The sequence below is a fragment of the Gobio gobio genome, assembly GCF_949357685.1.
Source record: "Gobio gobio genome assembly, chromosome: 9".
NCBI lineage: Eukaryota > Metazoa > Chordata > Actinopteri > Cypriniformes > Gobionidae > Gobio > Gobio gobio.
Window position 1 is genome coordinate 43,941,640 of NC_137115.1, and position 27,722 is coordinate 43,969,361.

At 37.0% G+C, this 27,722-nt stretch overlaps 1 protein-coding gene across 1 annotated transcript; it reads left to right on the top strand.

Annotated features, from left to right (window-relative positions):
• The first annotated feature begins 1,461 nt into the window (after positions 1 to 1,461).
• Positions 1,462 to 24,517, top strand: uacaa (uveal autoantigen with coiled-coil domains and ankyrin repeats a). The gene is made up of 16 exons (XM_079825930.1): positions 1,462 to 1,820; positions 4,097 to 4,224; positions 7,277 to 7,365; positions 9,067 to 9,131; positions 9,845 to 9,902; positions 11,718 to 11,788; positions 11,912 to 12,018; positions 13,674 to 13,855; positions 16,057 to 16,094; positions 16,645 to 16,707; positions 16,853 to 16,880; positions 17,001 to 17,041; positions 18,191 to 19,381; positions 19,867 to 19,995; positions 22,960 to 23,025; positions 23,132 to 24,517. The coding sequence occupies exons 1-16, from the start codon at positions 1,785 to 1,787 to the stop codon at positions 23,192 to 23,194; spliced, it is 2,355 nt and encodes a 784-aa protein (XP_079682056.1). The 5' UTR covers positions 1,462 to 1,784; the 3' UTR covers positions 23,195 to 24,517.
• Positions 24,518 to 27,722: the final 3,205 nt, after the last annotated feature.

Sequence of the window (27,722 nt, forward strand, 5' to 3'; positions counted from 1 at the left end):
TTGCATGTTTTTCATATTTTTAGCATTCTACCAAAATAGTGACATGTTTAACTATTAGGAATACATATTGGTCAAGCTCAGGGACTAAAAAAATTATAATTATGGGTAGATTCATTGTTCAAACACCGGCCGTGAAGGTGTTCCACCCTGTTAGGGACATATACATAGTTTATACCAAAATGTTAATAATGTAAATGTTAAACAATAACGAGCTTTTCTTGGATAGTATATGTCCCTTATGCCATCATGGTATGTTTTATTCTTGAAACAATAACAAAACAATTATTGATTAATAGAATGTCTTGATTATTAAGAACAGGTACTTTTTGTACCCATTTTTGCCAACAGGATGGTAAATAATGAAAAAAGTTGTTCAAAAACATATCCTGTATATGCTGTTAATGCCCCTCACCTCCCAAAATATGACATAAGTATGCAAAACATTTAACGTTGCTGTCAAATTATTATATAAAAATGACTCTTCTAACAGGGTGGAACACCATAACAGTGGATCAGTTTTCTGTCATTGTCATATAAAGCTGTAATAATATTTATATATACATATGTTTATAGAATTTGCAATATACACTAAATACAATTTATTATATTAGAAAATGTTAAGTTAAATTAGCTGTAGCTCTTTGAGTGATCTACATTTAGCTAGCTAATAAAATATGTTTTACATATTTTTGACCGGACAGACATTCTTCATAACATAGCTTAACAGGGTGGAACTTTAAGAGTGGGACAAGCAGGATAACATAAAAAAAAAAAGAAACAAAAAAAGGTAGGAGTGAGAGTTGAAGCTTATTTCAGTTTGTACAGTTGAGTTCCAGCAGGAAAGATAAATTATGACATTTCCTGAAAATTGTCTCAATGGAATTGTGGTCTATTTTTGAAAGTCGAGAAATACATACTAACAGGGTGGGAGATGACTTCAGGGACACAGTAAATTAAGAAAATTTTATTTTTTTTAAAAAACCTATAGTTTCACATAATTTATATGTATGATTAGAGGCAGTTTATCCTATTCTATAACATAATCTAAAAATATTTTGAGATTTTTATCATGTCATGGTTTATAGTTCTTGTGGAAGTTGATTACTTTGCACTGAGGACATGATACAATTGAATGCATATATCAATAAAAAGGTGTGTAAAATACAAAATAGTATTTTTATTGTCTATTATATCTGTTAAAGTGATAAAGAAGACCAAAATATATAATTTAAGCCATTTCTTATAAATATGTGACTCATTTCATAGAAAATATGAGTAAATCATAGAGACAGAAAAGTTACTGTATAACAGGAATGACCCTACTACAAAAAGTGCAATATCAGTTAGTTTAATAATAAATAATTTAAATCACATGATGATTAAATAAAATATGCATATTTCTAACTGATGACGCAACTGTGTTTACAAGTTTGCAAACTGGACAAGCCTGCTGACAGTATTACTCGAAGCTGTCTCCAAAACAAACACTCATTGTCGAGCTGCTTTTGAAGGCATAGCGAGTCTGTGGAATCTGCAGCCCACAAATCATGTGAATCAGCTTTTCCACGGAATGACCTTCATACGGAGACTCCCTTTCCACGCCGATTGGCTCATTGTTACACAGTTTTCCTGACGATTGGTTCATGGGAGTGCGTCAGGTCTCAATAGAGCCTGAACCGTGTAACCGAGGGGTGGAATAAAGTTTACAGGCAAACTTTGACAAGAGACGCCAATTTGGACATCTGGACAAGTGCACTGGTCTTAGTTACTGTTATACTGGAACTATGAAAAGTTTTAAACAGCGACTTAAGAAAAACGAGGTAAACATGAGTGACTATACAAATTGTACTCTTTCGAATAGCTTGTCAAGACTTTGGACCAAGCCCATAACATGTCCTGAAACTGAATGTGTGTAATACAATGGGACTGTGGGTGGTCAGTCTGCGTGATTGTAACTTGCATATTGTTTTGCTGAACTCCAGGAATTAATCGTTATGTTTATGGCTAAAGTGAAGGACGGTGCGTCTGACTCGTGATTGTATCATATACAGCTCAATAGATAGATGATAGTATCGCTGCATTTGACGCTAGCCTACTTTGCGCTTGAGTTAGTGAGACAAGCAGAGATTGCTTAGGCTACTGTGTTGTTGCAAATGTAAACAACTGTAGACGCATTTCACAAATATTATTTGCTATTTCATCATAGTTGCTGCTGTGATAGACTGCACTATGCAATTGTAATGCGGTCAACAGACCTGGAACTACTTCATGATAGTGTGGTTATTGAAAAATAATCGATAGTTTACAACAGACCTGTAAAGTGCTGTTAAAAATAATCGATAGTTTAGAACAGAGTCAGACCTGGAACTACTTCATAGTGCTGTTAAAAATAATCGACAGTTTAGATCAGACCTGGAACTACTTTGTTGTGTGGTTATTGAAAAATAATTGTCATTTTCAGAACAGACCTGTAACAACTTCATAGTGCTGTTAAAAATAATAATCGATAGTTTAGAACAGACCTGGAACTACTTCATAGTGCTGTTAAAAATAATTGGCATTTTTGAACAGACCTGGAACTACTTGTGTGGTTATTGAAAAATAATTGACATTTTCAGAACAGACCTGTAACAACTTCATAGTGCTGTTAAAAAAAAATAATCGATAGTTTAGAACAGACCTGGAACTACTTCATAGTGCTGTTAAAAATAATCAACATTTTAGAACAGACCTGGAACCATTTCATAGTGCGGTTATTGAAAAATAGCCAATAGTTTAGAACAGACCAGGAACTACTTCATTGTGTGGTTATTGAAATATAATCAATAGTTTATAACAGACCTGGAACTACTTCATAGTGTGGTTATTGAAAAATAATCAATAGTTTATAACAGACCTGGAACTACTTCTTAGTGCGGTTATTGAAAAATAATTTACATTTTCAGAACAGACCTGTAACTACTTCATAGTGCGGTTATTGAAAAAAAATTGACATTTTCAGAACAGACCTGTATCAACTTCATAGTGCTGTTAAAAATAATTGATAGTTTATAATAGACCTGGAACTACTTCATTGTGTGGTTATTGAAAAATAATCAATAGTTTAGAACAGACCTGGAACTACTTCATAGTGCGGTTATTGAAAAATAATCGATAGTTTAGAACAGACCTGGAACTACTTCATTGTGTGGTTATTGAAAAATAATCAATAGTTTAGAACAGACCTGGAACTACTTCATTGTGTGGTTATTGAAAAATAATCAATTGTTTATAACAGACCTGGAACTACTTCATAGTGTGGTTATTGAAAAATAATCAATTGTTTATAACAGACCTGGAACTACTTCATAGTGTGGTTATTGAAAAATAATCAATTGTTTAGAACAGACCTGGAACTACTTCATAGTGTGGTTATTGAAAAATAATCAATAGTTTATAACAGACCTGGAACTACTTCATAGTGCGGCTATTGAAAAATAATTGATAGTTTCAGAACAGACCTGGAACTACTTCATAGTGCGGTTATTGAAAAATAATCAATAGTTTAGAACAGACCTGGAACTACTTCATAGTGCGGTTATAGAAAAATAATCAATAGTTTATAACAGACCTGGAACTACTTCATAGTGTGGTTATTGAAAAATAAATGATAGTTTCAGAACAGACCTGGAACTACTTCATTGTGTGGTTTTTAAAAAAGAATTTAAGCACCACCTTGCCTTGAATTATATTATAAAAAGGATGGTTCTAGTCCTGGATGCTGATTGGTTAATACACTTATCAGCCTTTTATATTTCACAATATAGTGGACATGTTCACCATATCACTGACACTGTACAGCATCAATAGCAGAATTGTTATTTCCTTTTGTTGCATATAACTGTTATTTCAGGAGGAAATATATACCATAGCAACTTAATGAATTTGCATAATAAAATAAGGTTTTAATTGCAATTGCTAGTGCTATTTTGAACTATAGTGAAGGTTTCACATTAAAAATACAATGATAAAAGTGATTACACTTTCAGTGATGGCTCTGTAGAGAAATTGCATGAATATTGCATTTTCTGATATCTTATATTTGCCTCTGTCTCAGAGTACAGAATGGGGAAAGTATGATGAGCGTCTCTTGAAGGCAGCAGAGAATGGAGATATAGAGAAACTCACAGCAACACTCAAGAAAGGAACCAACCCCACCAAACTAGACCCAGAGGGCCATTCTGCGTAAGTGCCACTTTCAATATGATGCTTCTGTGATGTTAAACAAATAGTGTCCAGTGTACAAATTGCAGTTTTTACTGAGAATAATTCTCCACATAAGTTTATTTTTTTCTACATTGCGTTTATGCAACTAAACCAACCAAAAAAAATTTCAAAGACTTCTAATTTTATAGTCAGTTGCTGTCTTCTATGGTTTTGTGCACTACTGAGCTCATACCCGCACTATGTTTTAAAGTGGAAGGCTCTGGGATCAAGTGGTCTTGTGATCTTTGATTGGATGTGAATCTCAAAAACATATCTCTATCCTCCCTGCTGGGACTCCTGTGTTTACTTATTCTGCATGCATTTTATCATTGCATCTTGCCACAAAAGATAGCTTTTTAATAAAAGTGCAAATGTCCAGCCAGGGGATGAGGGGAAGAAGTTTTGATAGCCCTATTTTTTGTGCCCTCATCCTCCTCTGCAATGCACAATGCCTTGATTGCTGTTGAATTTATTTCCAGTAGCAGCTTCTGAATGAAAAGTAGGGAGTCTGTTGCACTCAAGTTTTGTAGTGTTTTTCTTCTTCTGTATTGGTGGCTGGCACATGCACACTAACCTAAGTTTTTACTGCTAAACAAATTATGAGGCAATTTCACCCTTACTGCTATTTAAATCCTTCTTCTGCATTGGTTTACTCTTATATTTTACCCTCAAGGATAAGCTACCTAGAAAACCCTGTTTGCTTTGTGGAGGGTTTTGTATTCCCTTATTGTATAATTGACAGAGCTATAGTACTGATTCCACAATCTTTTCTCCATGGACCTGCCTCACACTTCTCATGATAAATACTGGTATGAGTAAAGAAGGAGAAATAGAGGGAGAAGGAGAAACATCAACCACACGATGATTAGTATACTTTCTTCAAAATCAAGCTAAAATACACTGAGTTGATATTCTTTTTTTTATTTATCTAAAACTGGTACCTGTAGTCCTAGAATAACCTATATTCTGTGTGTGCAGTTTGCAAAAAGAATAAAAATGGATCTGATTATGCAGTTTAAAGTAACACTATGGGCACTATTTTAATGATCTGAGCGCATGGCACAGGTACACTAATTCAGAGTTCTTTCAGGACCACTATCGTCAAAGATGATTGATTGACTATTAGCATATAGTTTGGATTGACAATATGTTTCTGTTCTGGGCAAGAACTCCCTGCGCATCCATGCAGCCTAGCAGTAATAACCCCCCTTAGGGTAAACAGAACAGAACCAACATAATGTATTGCAGATATCATTAAAGTTGATATTACATGTACAAAGTGATTCAGGAATTTAGTCTGATTCAAGGGAAATCAGAATACCAAATCCTGACTGACAACAGGAGGAGCTGGGGATGGAGGAGGGTAAATGAGCTCTGGAGAAATACGATAGCTGCTTATAATACTGAGGAGCTATATATATATATATATATATATATATATATATATATATATATATATATATATATATATATATATATATATATATATATATATATATATATATATATATATATATATATATATATATATATATATATATATATATAGCTCCTATTAAAGGTCAAACTAGATCTCTACAAATCTTCACAAGCATCTACTTGCCACTATAAATCTTTAAAATGTTTTAGATTAGACAATGAAAACATAGGTCATAGAATTTTTTTTAAAGTAGTCGCCAATTTCGCAAAACCTGTTGGCGAGTCAAAACCAGGGCTAAAATCGGCAGTGTGAAATCAAGTGTATAGCGTCAGTTCTGGCAGGCCACGTTAGTCAAACTCGCATCAACTGTCTGTCAGCTGATCTCGTCTACCTATAGGAATACGACGTCTATCACCGCATACATGCGACTACTTTAAAAAAAATTCTATGACCTATGTTTTCATTGTCTAATCTAAAACATTTTAAAGATGATTTATAGTGGCAAGTAGATGCTTGTGAAGATTTGTAGAGATCTGGTTTGACCTTTAAAAAAAGATTATGTTGCATATTGTTCAAAACAAATACATTTTTCATACCTGACTTTTTCGACTGTTGCCCATCACATCACCACGGCATGATATCTTGTACATTAGAGCCATATAAGGTGTGAAAAAGTTCCTAAGTAGTGAAACAGGAACATGCGAAGCATAAAAATGGGGGAGTAAATGTCATCATAAAGCTTTCTACGTTTGCTTAAATCATAAATGTGTGGCACAGCAGTGCTCTGGTGATAATATGTTTATGGGACAGTATTAAATATGGTGTGCAGTGTTATATGCAGCCTATCATTTTCCTATTTTTCTTCTTTTATCTCTTCCGGTCAGCTGTTTTTAAAGGGGGTTGTGTATTAGGTGTGTCAGGCCTCATGACAGGATTTTAGTCATGTTCTGTTTTTGTTAAATATTTCCTACCTCCCAATGACAGCTTTTCTGTCAAATAGAATATATGCATTTCCTTGCCCTAACCTTGCCAGTGCAGTAAACATGATGAAATAAAGAAATATCCAATTTTTTATATATGTTTAGCTCTTGTGCATTTTATTTCCATTCCTTTTTCAAATAGATTTTAAAAAGAGTTTTCCCCCCTTTATTTTCTGCTACAAAACATGTTTATACCCACTCCCACTACATCTTTCTGATCCTTCTTTTGTCCTCCACCTATTTCGGCTTACAAGCACCAACAGTCCTGGTGATCTAATTAACTGTTGTATCATGCCTGCTTTGTGAGGCTCAAGGAGTGGTTGTCTATTTTCTGTTGAAACAGGCCTTGGCTGCCATGTTGTTGCATGTTTCTTGGCTCTTAATCTATAATCTTATTGGTCACTGGTAAATGCACATATGTTGTAAATGCAAATTTTGACTTCATGGAAGTAATATTTTATAAATATAAAATAATAATATAATGTTAACCTGTGCAAATATCTGCATTAAATACACATTATTCATGTTGACAAATCAATTATTGACATTTACATTAATGAACAATATTGTTGATGATAATCATGCTTATATTTTATACATGTACTTATATATTATCTTTCTTTTTTTTAAGGTTTCATGTTGCTGCTAGCAAAGGCCTCATAAATAGTCTAAACGTTTTCCTGGAGAACGGTGTCAATTTGAAGGCTGTTGATGCTGCCGGTAAGACTTTCTGTCTCTGTACATCTTTAATGGTTATACACTCATAAAAAAAAAAACATATGTAAAGTAGGTCAAATGTCTGAGATGGGGCTGTGCGATTAATTGAAATCAATTGAAATCGATTTCAGCACCCAGCGATTATAAAAATACGATAATTGAGATACAAACGGTTATTGTGCTCCATTCCGTCCCTTTTCAGTGCGCATTCTCTCCTCCTTAAAGAGATAGAATTTTCATTTTTGGGTGATCTGTCATCATTTACTCACCCTCAAGTTGTTCCAAGCCTATATACATTTTTTTTTTCTGCTCTAACCTACACAAAGGAAGATATTTGGAAGATTGTTTGTAACCAAGCAGATCTCGCCCATTGACTACCATAGTAGGAAAAAAAAATACTATGGTCATTGGGGGGTGATATCGGCTTAATTACAAACAATCTTCCAAATATCTTCCTTTTGTAGGCTATAGCAGAAAAAAATAAATGTATACAGGCTTGGAACAACTTGAGGGTGAGTAAATGATGACAGAATTTTCATTTTGGGGTGAACTATCCCTTTAAAAACCCAAACTTAACATGCAAATCAGTAAAAAATTCGCAAAATGGGATGTGCTTGAAATTATGAGCCAAATTTCTAATCAAAGCAAGTTTAATTCTTACAGTGAAGACTATTCTGTATTTTATTTTACATTTTATTTTTCAATTTCTGTAGTAGGCTGTTAGCTGAATACTCTTTGTTTACTTTGTTTATCTTTTTTTCTATTGTGTTTAACTTGCTTTTAACTTGGACTTTAAAAAAATACTAATACTATAAGTGTACTTCTACTAATACTTATACTAGTTAGCCTAATACTCTGCTGTGGTATCGAAATTTGTATTAAGAATTGTCAAATTTCAATATATCTCTTTCGTTAAAGCTGCTGTCCGTAACTTTTTTGTGTTCAAGATTTACAAAAAATATTATACAGAGACTTTACTACATGAATCCATTTTATAAACCATGTTTTTGTCTTACCCTGAATCATTATGGTACACTTATAATAAGTGTTTATATTGGGACTATTTCAGACCGGTCTGGTAGGAACGGCTGCGGAGGAGCACAGTCCCTGCGTGATTCGCCATAGACATAGAGAAAAAGAAAGAAGTAGCTCCGGCTGCAGTGTTCTTCCGCAAGACGTGTGCAGTTCTGTTTATTAACCGCTAGAGCGCAAAAAGTTACGGATTGCAGCTTTAAATAAAATACATAATAATAAGGTTTTGGTCATGTGACCCACTCATAATCATGATTACAATATTGATAAAAAATAATGACCATTATGATTTTTGCCATAATCGAGCAGCCCTAGTCTGAGACCACACTGAAAAACTAGGATTCAAAATCTATTTAAACATGGAAATAAACAGAAAGGATTAGATTTTGTAAAATGTAATGTAAAGAAATGTTATGACATAAAATTAATAGTATTCTGCACTATTTATAAGTCTCTCTCTTAACAATTAAATAAGCAAATTTGTGAAATTGATCATGAGACTCCTTTGTATAGATGACCAGATGTTCTTTGGATTATTCTCAAATCATGGAGATCCTGATCAGTTTATACACAAACTTATGGAGTTCAAGCAGCTCAAGTGCTGCTGCCATTAAAGCAAACAATGTTTCTGACTTTTAAACCTCATTGTATGTATGTTGTTCTTTTGTGCAGGTAAAACAGCGTTACATCTGTCTGCAGCAGGCGGTCATTCCATGTGTGTGCAGAGGCTACTGCAGGTACCGTCCACTGCGTTCCTCCACTAACAATCACAGGAAGAAAGACTAATGAGAAACCGCATTGGAATGTCACAGTGTTGACGTATAACCAACCCCTTTAGCGATTGCTCTGCCAAAGAGCTCAATGCTTTCTTTTCTTTCCCTACCCTATTTTGTTTAAAGCCCTTGTTTATTGTTTTTTTCTTTCTCTGGACTTTCCTTTGCTTTTGATCTTCACATGAAACTGTGCGCTTAAAGCAGGGCTGGAGCAATTTACTCCACTTTTTGTATCATAGCAACAATCCTTTTGCTCACAAACACACCGCTAAGAATGTGAGGTGTGTTATCTGGTGTGGAAATGTGAATTTTCTTTCGTAAAGCTTTGATGTGAATGTAGCTTTAATTAATTGCAAGTCAAAATGAATGCAAATGAGTGTCAATTGCATTCAAGTAGTACAAAAGCAAAATAATTAAAACCACGGACAATTTAAAGCATTAAAAGAAGAAACTTATGATTGAGACAAATTCCAAATATACATTTGCATTTATGATGAGCATGTGCTGAGAGGCATTTTTGCAATTTACATTCTTTTCAATGTTTTTACCTTAGTTTTCTTAGCTTGTTGAGCAGAGGAATATGTAAATGAACTTATGTAAAATGAAACGCATTTCATTTTTTTCCCAGAATGTATGGTATTGCTCATGCATGTGTTAAATATTTTATTTTCCAACAGTGTAAATGTCCTGTTGACAGCACAGACCTGCAGGGCCGTACAGCTTTGCATGATGCAGGTGTGTGAATTTGTATTCATATTCCATTTAAAATGTTAGTTAATATATAATTCTACATTTGCTTTTGTTTCTCACTGACTAAACGACAACAATGCATCATTTAAAGCTTTCATATTGTTTTTTATTCTGGTCAATCCCATGACCACTGCAAATATCTTCCTCAAAATGAAAATTCCTGAAAGTATGAAACAATAACAAACTCTGCTCTTGAACTGTCCTCCTACTATGGCCGTGCACAGACATTTTGTGGGGCAGGTGCTCAAGTAAAAAAAAAAAAGAGCTTATAATTATTTATACAGAGCAAAGTTACATTTGCTGATAATGTTTTCATCAATTACACTATTTAACACACTATAGGGCTGTTATACCAATTAAACTAAATCAGTATCAACAAAATCCATCTTGCCATTTATCAAAATCCATTTACACTGCAATTACAATTACCTAATTAATATTATGGTTTCATTTTCTAAATATAACAGTTGGCAACATGGAAATGAAATTAAGGAATTATTATATAGTATATATTCAAATAAAACCACCAGTAGGTGACGGTAAGTTGTAATAAGCGAATCATAAAATCATTCATTCAACTGATTTGTTCAAATTGGTTGATTAATTCATGAAAGACGCAAGTGTCCACTGACTTTATGAATGGGTCATTGAATAATTGACTCACCCAATTTGTTCAAAAACTGGGAATCTTTTAAAGGGATAGTTCACCAACAATTTTTGTCATTATTTACTCGCACTCATGTTGTTCCAAACCTGTATGAGTTTCTTTCTTCTGTTGAACACAAAAGAAGATATTTTGAAGAATGTTGGTAATCAGACAGTTGACGGTAGCCATTGACTTGCATATTTTTTTTTCCTACTATGAAAGTCAATGGCTACTGTCAACTGTCTGATTACCAACATTCTTCAAAATATCTTCTTTTGTGTTCAACAGAAGAAAGAAACTCGGTTTGGGACAACTTGAGGGTGAGTAAATGAATTTTCATTTTTGGGTGAACTATCCCTTTAAGAACGAAACACTGCTGTGAGATGCTAGATTTCTGCAATTTTTTTTGGAACTATAAACGTTGGAAAACAGACAGTCAAAATTGAAAATTTTCGGTCTAAAAATGGTCAATTCATATAATCATTATTGTTTATTGAACTGTTGTACAAAATGAATATCATATTTGTAATCATGAAAATGACCCTCTTGCTTGTGTAATATTGCTTAACTATACAAACACAAAATACAATAACTCATTCAAGGGGAATTCATATCTTGAATTCTGGGGGCTTTTTTTTATTTCAGTGGCATTTCCGACCTTGCACAACACCATATTACATCAATGATAGACTAGCTTGCTTGTTGTTAATCTTAATGGAGGGCTATTGCCTAAGTAAGGCTTGCTGTATTCAGATAATAGTGTTTTAATAGTGGTGTTTTAAAAGTATGTACAATTTTTAGGATTCCAAGGCAAGAAACATTTTATGAGCATGGTAATATTTTTTTTAAATGAATGACATGCAAATAGTTTAACCGACAAGCCTACAGGACATACCACAATGTTAAAATGTTTTATGTACACCAGTATGCTTAGAGCGTTTTCTTACACATTCTGAAACCGAAATGATAATGAATAGTTTCCTTCTTTGTATTTTGAGGATTGCGTCAGATTCATTATTGTCATTCTTTTCGAGCAGATCTTTCATTATGAATTCTTCAACTGCTGCATGATGATGCATCAAGGACAGATATAATGTCTAGCTGTCAGAGTTGATTGGCAAATTATAATGTCTTGTCTTGTTATTGTTTTTCAGCATATGTAGGCTGTAAAGCCGCAATCAAAATGCTCTGTGACAGCGGTGCATCTGTTGATGCTGCTGATGCAGTAAGTAAAATAGGTTTTGACAACAATACATTTTTCACACTGTGTATGTAATGTATAAGAAGCCATGTAAGAAAGGAAGACCGAAATGGTGTTGCAATATATGTATATATGTGCCTTTTTCAGGATGGTAGATCACCTTTGTTGCTTGCTGCTAAGATGAGCCAACCAGGAGCATGCCAGTTGCTTGTGCAATGTGGAGCACGCACTGTTTTTCGAGACAAGCAAAACAAGTAAGGGAAAATGATCAAATTTTCTGTTGTGCATTAATAATGATCAAATCTGTATAACTAAAGTATAAGCCAGAAGAGGAAGATCACCATTTTAAATTCAAATATTTATATTCAGTTCCAGTTTGTATACTAATGTGAATCAGCTTGCAACTTCATATAAAAAAGGCCATCCCAGCTGCATTGCGCTAGTGTCCTTAAGAAATCCATCTTCTACAACAAGGAAGTCACCTGTTTTCTTTCCTTTGAAGTGACACACATTTGCATGTGTACCCTGGAGAAATCTGAAGTGCATAGCACACTTACATTGCATCCATTCTCAGAACTAGTGAAGCGTCACCATATACCTTTATTTGTTATTTATCAGTATTCAATTATATTTTTTTGATTTATACAAAAAAAGTTTTATCAATATTTTAACATTTTTAGGGCTGCCAAAGTTAATTTAATTAAATGTTGAACAGCATTAAATATATTTAATAAATAATATCATGCTATAGTTCAGTAGAACTCATGAACTGCTTTTGATGAGTCACTTAGAAAATCTCATTAAAGTAAAGATACACTATATTGACAAAAGTTTTGGGACGCCTGCCTTTACATTCACACAAATTTAATGACATCCCATTCTTAATCCGTGGGGTTTAATATGGAGTTGGCCCACCTTTTGCAGCTATAACAGCTTCAACTCTTCTGGGAAGGCTTTCTACAAGGATTAGGAGTGTGTTTATTGGAATTTTTGACCATTCTTCTAGAAGCGCATTTGTGAGGTCAGGCACTGATGTTGGACGAGAAGGCCTGGCTCGCAGTCTCCACTCTAATTCATCCCAAAGATGTTCTATCGGGTTGAGGTCAGGACTCTGTGCAGGCCAGTCAAGTTCCTCCACACCAAACTCGTCACTCCAGAGAACACATCTCCACACATCTAGAGTCCAGTGGTGGCATTTACACCACTGCATCCGACGCTTTGCATTGCACTTGGTGATGTAAGGCTTGGATGCAGCTGCTCAGCCATGGAAACCCTTTCCATGAAGCTCTCTACACACTGTTCTTGAGCTAATCTGAAGGCCACACAAAGTTTGGAGGTCTGTAGCTATTGACTGTCTATTGAGTTCTGCGCACTGTGCGCCTCAGCATGCGCTAACCCTTCTGGCTGAGTTGCTGTTGTTCCCAATTGCTTCCGCTTTGTTATAATATCACACACAGTTGACCGTGGAATATTTATTAGTGAGGAAATTCCACAAATGGACTTATTGCACAGGTGGCAACCTATCAAGGTACCACACTTGAATTCACTGAGCTCCTGAGAGCGACCCATTCTTTCACAAATGTTTGTAGAAGCGTCTGCATGACTAGGTGCTTGTTTTTATACACCTGTGGCCATGGAAGTGACTGGAGCACCTGAATTCAATGATTTAGAGGCCCAATACTTTTGGCAATATAGTGTATCTTTTAAAGGGATAGTTCACCCAAAAATTATCATGATTTCCAAACCTGCATAATTTGTTTTCTTCTGAACACAAAAGAATACATTTCGAAGTATGTCAGTAACTTTAAGCTCTACCTTTTTTACCTTAGTAGTGTCATACCAGCTGATCAATCATTCTGACCATGTTCTGTTTTTCTGACTATTTTCTGTTTGTGTGTGTTCTGTCTAGGACTGCGCTAATATTAGCTTGTGAGAAGTCCTGTAAAGAAGTGGTGGATATTCTCCTGAAGACTAAGGCAGATGTTTCTGTAGTGGACATGTATGGCCACGATGCTTACCACTATGCCAGACTAAGTCAGAATCAAGACTTGATCTCACTTGTACAACATGCCTTGGAAAAAAACACTAAAGGTAACATAAATGTACATCCCCAAATCAGAAAAAGTTGGGACAGTATGGAAAACGCAAATAAAAAAAAGAAAGAAGTGATTTCTAAATTTACTTTGACTTGTATTTCATTGCAGACAATATGAACAAAAAATATTTCATGTTTTGTCTGGTCAACTTCATGTCATTTGTAAATATGCATCCTTTCCTGTCATTCAAACCTGCAACACATTTAAAAAAAAAGTTGGGACAGTAAGGCATTTACCACTTTGTAATGTTGCCATTCCTTTTCACAACACTTAAACAACGTTTAGGGACTGAAGACACCAAGTGATGAAGTGTTTCAGGTGTAATTTTGTCCCATTCTTCCTACAAACAAGTCTTAAGGTGGGCAACAGTACGGGGTCTTTGTTGTCACATTTTGCGCTTCAAAATGCGCCACACATTCTCTATTGGAGACAGGTCGGGACTGCAGGCAGACCAGTCAAGTACCCGTAACCTCTTCCTCCGCAGCCAGGACTTTGTAATGTGTGCAGAATGTGGTTTTGCATTGTCTTGTTGAAATATGCATGGACGTCCCTGGAAAAGATGTCTTCTTGAAGGCAGCATATTATGCTCCAAAATCTCTATGTACTTTTCAGCATTAATGGTGCCTTCACAGAAGTGCAAGTCACCTTTGCCAAGGGCACTGACACAACCCCATAACATGACAGACCCTGGCTTTTGGACTTGTTGCTGGTAACAGTCTGGATGATCCTTTTCTTCTTTGGTCCGGAGCACACGGCGTCCATTCCTCCCAAAAAATACCTCAAATACTGATTCATCTGACCACAGTACACGTTTCCACTGTGTGATGGTCCATCCCAGATGCCTCCGAGCCCAGAGAAGTCGACGGCGCTTCTGGACACTGTTAACATAGGGCTTCCTTTTGGCACAGTACAGTTTTAACTGCCATTTGTGGATGTAACTACGTATTGTGGTACTTGACAAAGGTTTGCCAAAGTAGTCCTGAGTCCATGTGGTGATATCGCTTATAGATGAATGACGATTCTTGATGCAGTGCCGCCTGAGGGATCGGAGATCACGGTTGTTCAGCTTAGGCTTGCACCCTTGTCCTTTACGCACTGAAATTCCTCCAGATTCCTTGAATCTTTTAATTATGTTATGCACTGTGGAATGTGAAATATCCAAATCTCTTCCTATCTTTCTTTGAGGAACATTGTTTTTAAACATTTCAATAATTTTCTCACGTATTTGTTGGCAAACTGGCGATCCTCGGCCCATCTTTGCTCCTAAAGGATTAGACCTTTCTTGGATGCTGTTTTTGTACCAAATCATAATTACAATCACCTGTTGACATCACCTGTTTCAAATCAATTATAATCAATAATTATTTAACCATTCTACCTCATTACTAGCCCTAAATTGCTCCGGTCCCAACTTTTTTTGAAATGTGTTGCAGGTCTGAATGACAGGAAAGGATGCATATTTACAAATGACATGAAGTTGACCAGACAAAACATGAAATCTTTTCAAGTCAAAGTAAATTTAGAAATCACTTTTTTTTTGCGTTTTCCATACTGTCCCAACTTTTTCTGATTTGGGGTTGTACTTGTTGAATGATTTTGAACATGTTTATCCTGTTTGCTTGCAATATACGTGTATACAGTGGAATTAAATGTTGTTTCAATGTGTAAAAAACCCATATAATCTTGTGACCAGCAATGCTGTTTTTTTTCTCAGTGAGGTAGTGCAAAGTGACAGTCTTGTTATTATTACATGTAGCAATTACTGAACCCTTTCAGACAGGCAGCAGGTCAGTCGAGTTTTAAATTTAGATCCCGGATGAACCATCACTCTGTCATTTCTAGGTAATGTCATGTCATTTAAGAGAAGTGTCTGATATAGATCAGATCCAGCTGTGCTCACATAGACTTCTCAGATTCTAACACTAAAAGGCAATCAATTTCTAGATGCGACCAGTCTGTATTCCTTTTCCAAGAACTGTCATATAGAGAGAGGCTTATTCGAAGCAAATCAGCCCTTGGATCCCTGAAAAAGGCTTTTGATATAATATTGGCATATCACCAGATATTGAAATGCACCAATTAGTTAATAAAGTGATTGTCATAGCACATTCATGGCATATTAAAATGCTTGTCTGAAATTCAGTAGGAACAGAAACATCATGTGCTATCACCCCCCCCTCCCCTTTTTTTTTTCAGCAAAAGAGACTTCCAGTGTTTCACAGAAGATGCAACAGGTAACATTGACATTTTGCTATCAATTTACCTCTTTGATGCATTTACATGCACATTCACATTCACAGTCAAGTTCAAGTATTTGTAATCTAAGACAGGAAAGGCAGTAACAACAGACAATAAGGTCATGGGTTTGCTGCACTCAAATTAAGTCCATCTTTTTATTGATTTTACTGCCATCTAGAGTCTTAAATGCTAATCGCAGTGCAATTTATTTAGAGCCATCCTAATACTCAGTCACTTGCGAATGATGATGGTGTGCTATCTTCATCTCTGCAATGATGGAAATCAATTGGATGAAATGTAATGTTCTTTTGCAGCTGTCAATGGAGAGGAATACATGTTCATTTATAGTTTCTTACTCCTAAAACATATATTAGGGATCCAGCCTTCAGGATATGTTTCACTAATTTACTGTAGGGAGATGCATTTATTAAAGAATTGTTGGAGAATAGCATTTATTATGGAAATATAGATTTCGTTCTATCTGAAGGCCATGTTATCAGAGATTTTTTTGGTAATAATTATTAATTTTTCTTTCTGAATGCACAGGCTAAATCCTGGACCAAAACAGGATCAGTAAAGATGGAGAAAGTTTTGTCAGAACCCCTAACAGTGAGTTTCTTTAGAGGGTGACATTTGAATTCATTTGATTGACATTTGAAGTCTGCGCTATCAGGCAGTCATTTCCTCTCATGTAGCTGATTGTGGTCCTGTGAGTTGTTCATGTCACCATTAAATGGTTGTTTCTGAATTGCAGAGGGAACATGGCAATCACTCCACTGAAGGTAACTTGGAACGTGATTTATATATATAATGGCAGAACATCAGGATTGCAATCAGTCATATCACAAAAGCTTTCCAGGTATGGACTCTAATGTTTTAAACATATTTTCTGCTCCCTGAAGGAAAAGGTGCCAAACAAGGTCATAATCTGGATTCTACACAGGTAACCTGCCTTACCTGACTAACTTGATCTATGTCTGAAGAGTTTGCTTTATGACAGTGGCATTATGTATTTTTAGGTTTAGTTAACTCCTTATTTTTTAAGTATGTGACCTTGATATCTTGCTCACAGTTTGTCCTTTAATCAGCCATTTAAATAAAAATTTTACATTAAGGTCCTCACCACAAAATCACTCAATCAACCAATAAATACATTTTTATGTTTAAGTAAAAAACCTTTTTTATGTAAGTCCTTTTATCAGACAGTTAAATTAAACTTTACATTAAAGTAGTGCACCAAGTAATATCATTGTCATAATGTGAACACTTTTTTCTGACAGAATATAGAGATTAAAGGGTTATAACCTCACTTGATATCAGACTTATTTTATATCCTATTCTCATCAAACTGAACAATTTCAGCAGTTGAATTCAAATGGACAAACAAAAGAGTATTTGGCCTTGTTTACACCTGGAATTAAGATGCGTTTTGGTCGATCGGATCACAAGTAGACGGTGGAGACACATTCCCATTTACACCTGGTGTTTTGATCTGTCTCTTTTGTCCACTTTCAATTACTTCTGTCCTGATTTCTTCAAGGAGAGGGTCTATGGGCGGGTAAATGGATTAGCTTTTTCAGATCTTTCGATTGAATGAACAAAATAAGCTCAAGCTATTTACATATGTATGCACCCGGATACATTGGAAAAACATACAGAGAACATCAGCTTTCATTTCTGCTTTGATAGCCGCGAGACCATGCCGAACGCTGTGAGTGTGTGTTAGAAATCAGGAATGGTGAGTTCGGTGAGGTGGGTTCGTTTTTTTCGTCTTCAAACGAAACTTTGCTTTCAGTCAACAAAAGTTTAAATCCTGCCTGGCTAGAGCTCTTCCGGTCAGTGGGCGGAGAGTAGACGGTCTTTTGTGGCTATATGAACGCATTTGACTACATGAGCGTCTCCACGAAAGCAATCCGTTGAATGCGTTTTTGTCTGGAAGTGGTCGAAAGTGGACAAGCTCAAAATGTTTTAGACCCTGTTTACCCCTGTATTTAGCGTTGTCCAATTGTGATCCAATCTACCAAAACGCATCTTAATACCAGATGTAAACAGGGCCTTTTTCACTTCAACATAACCCTTGTCAATTACTCAGGTCAGGCCTGCACAGTCAGCTCCTGTGCCAGTGAGATCTGCTCCTGTGGAGTTATTGCCCGGCGAGGTGGACGCCCTTAGGAGAGAACTACGAGATGCACGAAGGAGGCAAGAAGCAGCAGAGACGGAGGTGCACAGGCTGGACACGGCTCTAACTCTGCGTTGTCAGGAATACGAAGGACTGAGGAGGAACAGCGAACAAGCTCTGCATGTGGCTCATAACCGAGCATGGGAGCTGGAGGAGGCCTTGGGCGAGGTGCAAAGGCGGATGGCCGGCTCAGAATCCCGAGTGAGACAGATGCAAGCTCATCTAGTGGCCGTCAGGGAGCACTTGGTGGAAGAGCTAAGAGTCCAGCTTCAAGAAGTCAAAGGCCAGCGGGAGGCAGCCGTAGCCGAACTGGGGAGAATGCAGAAGGAGCTCATCCAGAGCAGGAGGGAGGTAGAGCAACAGAAGGAGAACCAGAGCTCCTTGATGCAGGAACTTAGCCGGCTTTCCCAGGAGATGCTCAGCAGAGAAGAGCAAATAAACACACTGAAGACCAGGTTAGCGGGAATGGAGACGCAGCAGGCTGAGATGTCGTGTAAAGAAGCTCAGACCCCGTCAGAATGGTGCCCCACACATGCGAAGAGCACCATGACTGACCTCATCACAGAGACCCGTGAACCAGCCGTAGATCTGGAGAACTACATCAGCAAGGGTGAGCACACAGTCATAACTAGCTCACTGAATAATGCACTGCAACAAGCAGACACCAAAGCTGACGAGGCTCTACAGAAGTACCAGTGCGCCCAGGAGGAGAACCAGAGCCTGCTGAGAGAACTTCAAGAACAGAAGACAGAGCTGGACACAATCCAGGAGGCTCTGGAGTCCAGGTTTGCTCCTGCTGTCTTAGTGGAGGAAAAGGAGAAAGAGGTGGAACGACTCAAACAAGCCCTTGAAGAGATGGAGAAGAGACAAAACCAGGCCAGTGTGAGCATCTCAAACTCAAAAAAGGATGGTGTTCAGAAAGAAGAACACAGGCAGCCATACGCAAGTGAAGTACAGCATAACAAAGTATCTTCTTCTACAGGGAGTGACAGAGCAGAATGTAAAGTCACTAGAATTGTAGTGGAAAACGTGCAGACTAAAATAGAAAGCAAAAGTAGCACAACTGAGGACCAGAGGAGCACATCACCAGATCAAGTTGCCAAGGTTAATGATTATTGCTTGTATATTTAATATATTCATGATACATTTTTTTCTATTTAATTCTATTTAAAAAAAAGTTTAATGTATGATTTTGTCATTTACAAGCATATTATTTGATTGATAAATGGCAGATTTTGTCTAAATAAATTAAGAAATAAAAAATGAAAACTAAAATCGGTCCTTTTAAATGCTACAAGTGAAATTTGCTATAGATAACATTTTATTTTAGTGTTATTAAATTGTTAATGTTTTTAAAAAGCATTAGATGGCAGCAATGGTTATACGAATATGAGAAGACATGAATAATTAAATATCTCTAATATCAGCAAATAGCCTAATTGTTACGGTACCAATATGTTGTACATCTCTAAATTAAACATACAACCTTGGGTATGGGGGGTTGTGTTAACCACCAAGCAACCAATCAGAACATCCTGATCACCCTGGAGAAAACGTAAATATCTAATTACATGTGTTCTCTATCTCAGCCATCAGTGAAGAATGAGGGACAGAGGTTGGCTCAGGTCAACATATCAGAACCCATCAGCTCCTGTGAACCATCACAGTCAGACAGCTCCCTCCAGGCTCAGGTCTACAGCCTACAACAGCAGCTAGAGGTTAGTTACTCACGGATTGCTCTATTGTTTAGGGCTGTTTTTTGAGACCCTGTTTTGTTTAAGCTTTGTTAGACTAGAGAGGTCAGTGCTTTTAGTGCAGATTGGATTGTGATAGGATTCTTTAGTATAGGCAGATCTGTTGAAAAGAGAGTTGTGATCTTGCTGCTACAAACCCACGCTGTCAACCTGTTTGAATGGGGTTAAGCAGGACAAAGAAACAGCTTGTTTATTTGCAGCGATTTTCGGAAATATTAACACATGATATGCACTGGTTACAACGTTGACTACATTTATGTTAGCATTTTTTCTTAATGGAGAGTTAATGGAGAGCCAACATCATGACTTGTGATTAACTTTGGAGGGAAGGTGGATTGCTCCCATAACTCCCATAATGTAGAATACATTTACAGTATGTATGCTTTAATATTTTTCTCATGTCTCATATTTTTATGTTAAGGCATTCACATAAGCACGCACAGCAAATACATATCAATAAATACTAGCAGCTGCTCAATTTAACCCAAGAAAGAAGTTTGGTAGTGCAAAAAAGACAAGGCAACGAATTTCACTTAAACATTTTATTATATAATACATCCAAGGAGAAGGTAGAGAAGTTTTTCCTTCAGTCAGCACTCATTTGGGGTGTAATAGTTGGTTTAGCTTAAAGGGATAGTTCACCCAAAAATGAAAATTAGCCCATGATTTACTCACCCTCAAGTCATCCTAGGTGTATATGACATTCTTCTTTCAGGCTAATAAAATCGGAGTTATATTATAAAAGTCCTGGCTAATCCAAGCTTTATAATAGCAGTAATTGTTGCTCTGTTTTTGAAGTCAATAAAAATGTATCTGTCCGTCAAATAACGTGCTCCACATGGCTCCTCTAATAAAGGCCTTCTGAAGCGAATTGATGCATTTGTGTAAGATAAATATCCATATTTAAAACTTTATAAAAGTAAAGTTTCAGTCGATCGCCTTCCATATTCAATTTATGGAAAGAGTGTTGAAAGTGCCTCTGCCGATCAAAGGCTTACGTTACCAGGTACGCTCATCAGACGTTGCGTACGCATCTTGAATTGCGAGAAGGCACTTTCAACACTTTTCCACAGAAGGCGATCGGCTGGAACTTTACTTTATAAAGTTTTAAATAAGGATATTTTTCTTACACAAACGCATCTATTCGCTTCAGAAGGCCTTTATTAAAGGTCCTGTTCTTCGTGATCCCATTTTTCAAACTTTAGTTAGTGTGTAATGTTGCTGTTAGAGCATTTATAATACCTGTAAAATTATAAAGCTCAAAGTTCAATGCCAAGCGAGATATTTTATTTAACAGAAGTTCCCTTTCAAAGCCTACAGCGAACGGCTGGTTAGGACTACATCCTGGTATTTCCTGCTTTAATTACGTCAGTAGAGCAGTATGTCGACTAACCTCCGCCCACAAGAACGCGCGAAAAAGGGGGCGTGGTCTTGTTGCTCCCGCGTGGAGAATAGGAAGTGTTGCATTCGGTTGCGTTCGTATAGTTTGTTTGTTGCCATGTCGTCGAGACGCTGTTATTTTCATCCCGGAGTCAAGTCACCTTTGTTTGGCTTTCCCAGGGACGCTGTACTTAGAGATCATTGAGCGCATGCATCCCCGTTATGGTGAGAGGCGTGACCTTTCCGGTAACGTGCGCTCTGCGTGCGCTAAGCTGCTGTCGAATCACAACATGGGAACCGCTGGCACAATCAGAACTCGTTACGTATTTCTGAAGGAGGGACTTCATAGAACAGGGAAATCTTTCAAGCCGTTTTGAGGACAGTGCAAACAGCAGTATACAGATAAGTAAATTGTGTGAAAAATACTGTGTTTTTTTACACGTGAAACATGAACACATGTTATATTGCACACTGTAAACACAATCAAAGCTTCAAAAAAACACGAAAAACGGGACCTTTAACCCCCCGGAGCCGCGTGGAGCACGTTATTCGACGGACAGGTGCATTTTTTATGGACTTCAAAAACAGCAACTATTACTGCTATTATAATGCTTGGATTAGATATAACTCTTTCGTCTGAAAGAAGAATGTCTTATACACCTAGGATGACTTAAGGGTGAGTAAATCATGGGCTAATTTTCATTTTTGGGTGAACTATCTCTTTAAGAAGGAGAACTTCCCAACCCATAATGGAACACTTAGGGCCCTATTTTAATAATCTAAGCACATGGACTAAAGCACACGGCGCAAGTGCACTGAAGTCTTGTCTGAATCCACTTTTGCTAGTTTAACGCTTTAGTTCAGCGCACCCGGCGCATGGTCTAAAAGGGTTGTCCCTATTCTCTTAATGAGTCATGGGTGTGTTTTGTGTGTAACGTGTAATAAACCAATTTAGAGTGTCATCTCCCATTCCCTTTAAAAGCCAGTAACGCTCGCCATGGCAGATTACTTTTTACATGGAATATAGACACCCTCAAACTCAGTTTAAATACATGTGTGTATTGTCACGATTGGTCAGATAATTAGCCAATTTCATTCGTCATTGCAAATAGGTTGGCTAAAGCCGCGTTTCCACCGCAAAACAAAGCAGACCATGTCATAGGCCACAGAAGAGACTGGATCTTGAGTCAAACCTGTTGCTGTTGGAGAGAACTGGGAATAGTAAGGATAGATGAAACTGATACACTGAACTGAACAGCTCATACGGGGTACACTGGGCTGGTAACTTCACAGAAGCAATTTTTGCAATCCCACAGAGTAACATGAGATAGTCCTGTGATATTTAAAAAACAATCTGCTGTGACTGTGATCCAAAACAGCATGCTCCTGAATCACTCTCATCAAAGTTAAGCTTTTACTGTAATCCATCAAAACAGAGCACTATATGACATGTATTGTACATTTCTAAATGAAATGCAAGTTTAGGCATTATTCATTTTACTTTTGAAAACCAATGCATTAGGAAACTTGTTCTCTTTTTTTTGCCAGAACTCGGAAAAGCATTACAGACATGTGCTTTCAATATACCGAACACGGTTGCTCAGTGCAGCACAGGTAACATTTTATTCCTTTATGATTCATATTTTCTTATTATGTAACAGAAGTAAACCCATGAAAATAGCAGTGTTTATGTTCTAGAAACTGTGGTCTTCTTTTGCAGGGTTTCATGGATGAAGAGGCCAGAGTGGCTCTGCTTCAGATTGCCAAGATGAGAGAGTGCTGAGTGTGTGCTGAGCATTCATTGTGCATATGTATAGACACTACTGTTCAAAAGTTTGGGGTTGGTAAGATTTTTGTAATGTTTTTGAAGATGTCTCATATGTTAACCAAGGCTGCCTTCAATTGTGAAATGTCATCACAACCTAAAATAACTGCTTTGTATTTAGATATGTCATAATTTTTTATTTTTTCTATAATGGCAAAGCTGAATTTTCAGCAGCCATTCCTCCAGTCTTCAATGTCACATGAAATCATTCTAAAATGCTGATTTGGTGCTCAAGAAACATTTCTTATTATTATCAATGTTGAAAACAGTTGAGCTGCTTAATATTTTTGTGGAAACTGTGATACGTTTTTCAGGATTCTTTGATGAATAGAAATAACATTTTAAATGTCTTTTACTGTTACTTTTGATCAATTTAAAGGCAGGAAGCGTGGCTTTGGAGACGCTCTGAAGGGAGGGTGGGAACTTATGCTTTCAAAGCTAGCTCGCTATTGGTAGCCTCTCTGAAAATTGCCTACCCTACCTTTAATACATTGTTCCTGGATAAAAGTATTAATTTATTTGTCAAAAATACATTGCTGACCTAAACGTTTGAAATGTTGAGTAAATGTATACATTACACAGTGTCTACAATGGACACAACAAAGGGACCATTGCAAATCCATTGAGATCCAGCTTTCTGGACCTAATCGGTGGAGCTAGACACCATAACCCTCACCTTAAACCTAGTATCCCTAAACTGATTGCGTCCGGTGTAGACACGGTGTTAATCACTAGTTCTTTAACAGAAAATGGAGAATCAAATTTGGTGTGATTTAGGTTTTTTATGTCCCCATTTCATTAATGAATGCCTTAATGTACATATTAACTGTGGCTCTTTGTAATGAATTTACACTGAAATTAAACTAAAACTATTATACAAATGAACTTTTCCTTTTCCCCCGAATAATTATTCCTTATTTTTCCCTCTAGTTTCTTTTTTTTTTGTTGGTGAAATTAAAGATGAAGTGTGTCATTTATTAGGGGTGTCGATATAGATGGATTGATACATCGATTAAATGACTAACAATGTATCGATGCAATGCAATGTTTGATTGACAACATCTTTGCATTTTTAACTGGATATTTTCTGACAGGATTTCACACAGCTCATTTTATGGTAGAAAAGAAGAATCTAAGGAGCTGTTCACACAGAATGCGTTTTTCCAGTCCACTGCTACTTTTCCATTGTTTTTCCAAAGTAACACAGATGTCTTTAATGACACATGACTCAGCATTCTGAAAAGCCATACTTAAGTTAAAATAAATTCAACTTGGGCTTTTATTCATTTCACTGACCTGCGTCTCACGTTTTAACAGCAAAATCATGTTCTGTGTGAACCGGCCCTAACCCTGCTCCTGGAGAGCTATATCCTGCAGAGTTTAGCTCCATCCCTGATCAAACACACCTGGAAAATCTAACCAAAGTCGTCAGGATTACTTTGTAAAATTATAAATTACATTATTTGATTGAGTAGAGATGGAGCTAAACCCTGGAGGACAGTGGGCCTCAAGGGCTAGAATTGCCCACCCCGAAGGTTGAAGACGAGACACTGCAGCAGTGTAAAAATACAAAGTATTTTCTATGTATATGCCTCAAATTTAGGACACTTAGACATACATGCAGCATATTTTGCATATTATATTTTTATATAATGTATCCTGGGAGATACAACTCATAAAATCCAAACTATATCAAATATATTTAAAATATTATTTTGGATATGGGTGAAATGCTGTTTCATGCATACTGAGCTTTTTACACTGTTAAAGACTTGGATTCCCATCCTAAACATGGACAAAGTTTTTTATTTATTTTTAAGTTGGACGTTTGATGGAGTATTTCTGTGCCAAAAATACTCCTGCCGGTTTCTCATAAGTTTCGGAAAGTTTTTTTCGAGTATGGGTATATGTGACGTCAGATGGGGCGGAATGTCCTTGTACGGGCCTTACAGGCTCTTCTCCCGGAAGGTCGCGCGCGCGACTAGAGCGGGAGGGCTGCGCTGTCACAGGACTTCATGAAATCAACAATGTCACTAAACCAAAGATGTGTGTTTTTGGTTGTCATAGCAAGACAATCATGTTTTTCCGGAGCAGCAATGGAGTTGTGCAAGTGTTTGTTTGTTCCCTGAATTTCGGCGACGATGGTTTATAAACAAGGTAAGTTACAGTTAAACTCCGGATTTGTAGCTCGCCTAATGCTGAAAGATGGAGCAATTCCAGCGATTAAGGTTCACGGTCGTGTGTTGGAAGCAGGCGGTGAGTAAAAATGCTTCTAATGTCTTTGTGTTGTTAGCTATCGATTCCATTGTTTTTCTATGTACGTTAAACATGCATAGCTCAACGCAATAGCTGCGCGCGCTCGTCATTCTTTAGCTCCGCCCAAACGATATGCCCCCAGCTGCTCGGCTTTTTTCGGAAAGACTTGGTACAGCCTATCTTTCCTTTATAAATATAATAAAACTAAAGACTTTTCGGTGATATGAAAGATGCAATACTACTCTATAGGTACTCAAGATTGACTGAAAATGAGTGTTTCCCCCGCCCTTTAAGTCCAGATGATATAAAAAGTGACATGATCGTTTTCCACTCTTGCCTGTTTTAGGGTTAATGATTGAACAGTCAGACCTTTTACAAAGCCGCACGCTGTGTTCTTGAAGTGAAGGGCTCAGACTGCCCTCTTGTGTTTTGTACTACACACGGTTGCCTTTTGACGCAAATGCTAGGTGATTTTGTGTTCTCTAGGGTAAATATTTTGCTGTGAGATTGAATGTATGAGTGAGTGAGCAGTATGGAAGCTTGTTTCCGCTGTTAGGGTGGTTTCACTTCATTGGTTCCGGCTGCAGTATTGCCGAATGACTATTATGATTAATTTTTTACACAAAATCTGTTGCTCCATCAATGTTCATTAAAAAACATATATATTTATTTCTGCAACTAGTGAAAAGCACATTTTTCTTAAGCTGTGGCGTTAGCTCTGTTTTACCCTTTAATTGTACCCAGCATAAAATGTTACCTGAGAGAAAAGAATTTAGGAAGAGAGGAAGCCCTCCAAAAAGAGGAGACAAAGAAAAGCCCAGAGAAAAGAAGATCCAGAGCAACAGTTACAATGTTATTTTATCCCTATCTTGACCATTTGACTGAAACCCAAATGTGAAACATTCAAGCTGACCAATCAGCAGATTACAGCTTCCCCCGCCATACTAAAGGTGTGACAAATAGCAGACCACCGATGACACACACCTTGGCCTACAGGCCTTGATCACTATCAGTATGACTTTATTCCAAATGACCCAAATGCAAAAGGTAATCGCAACTTTTTATCTCACAATTCTTTTTCCCTCCTCAGAATTGTTAGCTATAAGCTTGCAATTGCGAGTTATAAAGTCCAATTCTGAGGGAAAAAGTCACGTTTATATCTCACAATTATGAGAAAAAAAGTCTGAATGACCTTTTTCAATTTTTTATTCAGTGAAGGAAACGAGCATCTCTGATGTCCTGAAAAATCATATTACCAAGTGCTACTTACTGTTTTGAATTAATAAGGCAAAAGAATGGACATGGAAAGACACTGTTTATGTACTTAATGAAATCTATCCCTTGGTCTTGGCAAAAAAAGCTTTTCTCAGTTGTGCATTTTTTCCAAGACAAGCCCTTACAATAAACCCTAATATACAGACTCCACAAATACTCAACATATGGTTTTGATTTTAGCACTCAACAGAAAAATGAGAGACTTGTTGTTAAACATTGACCTCAACGCAGTCATCCATCAAGACTTTTATTTGCGCTAATACGATTTATTGTCTACACTGAGGTTTGGCTGAGCCTCACGCTTGCACAGACCTGTTTTTTTCTCTTCTATGAACTGACTGTGGTCATTGCGGTTTCATTCAGTTTCTTGGCTTGGCTGTTCATGTTGTAGCTATAGTTTATCAAAGCTCGTGACATTGAGAAGAGCTTTTTGGCACTGCATTAACGTTTTATTCCACTGAAGTCTGAAGATTTTGAGCAGGAAAGGAACATAATACCCCATTAACTTGGAAGGAACCCTGTCCCTCCCCGCAACCTAAACCCCCCTCCCATCCACCTCAATTTGTTCACTTGAGACCCACTTCCCTCCCTAGCTATTATTGTGTCTCATATTTAATAGAGGAGCGAACCACAACATTGGTTTCATGTTTTGTTATTTGTGGTCTGATCTGCCTAAGCTGTTCTCAGTAATTATGGTGAATACTTCTCAATGTGCCTGGGATTTTTTTCCTTTAATCAGATTTCCAAAGTACTAACCAGAACCAGATGCCCACTTGGTCTGTCTCATATTACTGTGTGCTTGGAGATCACAGGATTGTGATCGCTTTTAACAATATGCTAACAAGTACTGACTGCTGACGACCACACCTCTTCCCCTGAGGGAGTCTAAGGGGGCGTAACCTCAGTAAGTAATGCTGATTTTAATGCATTGGTCAGATCCATTTGCAAAAGAGTT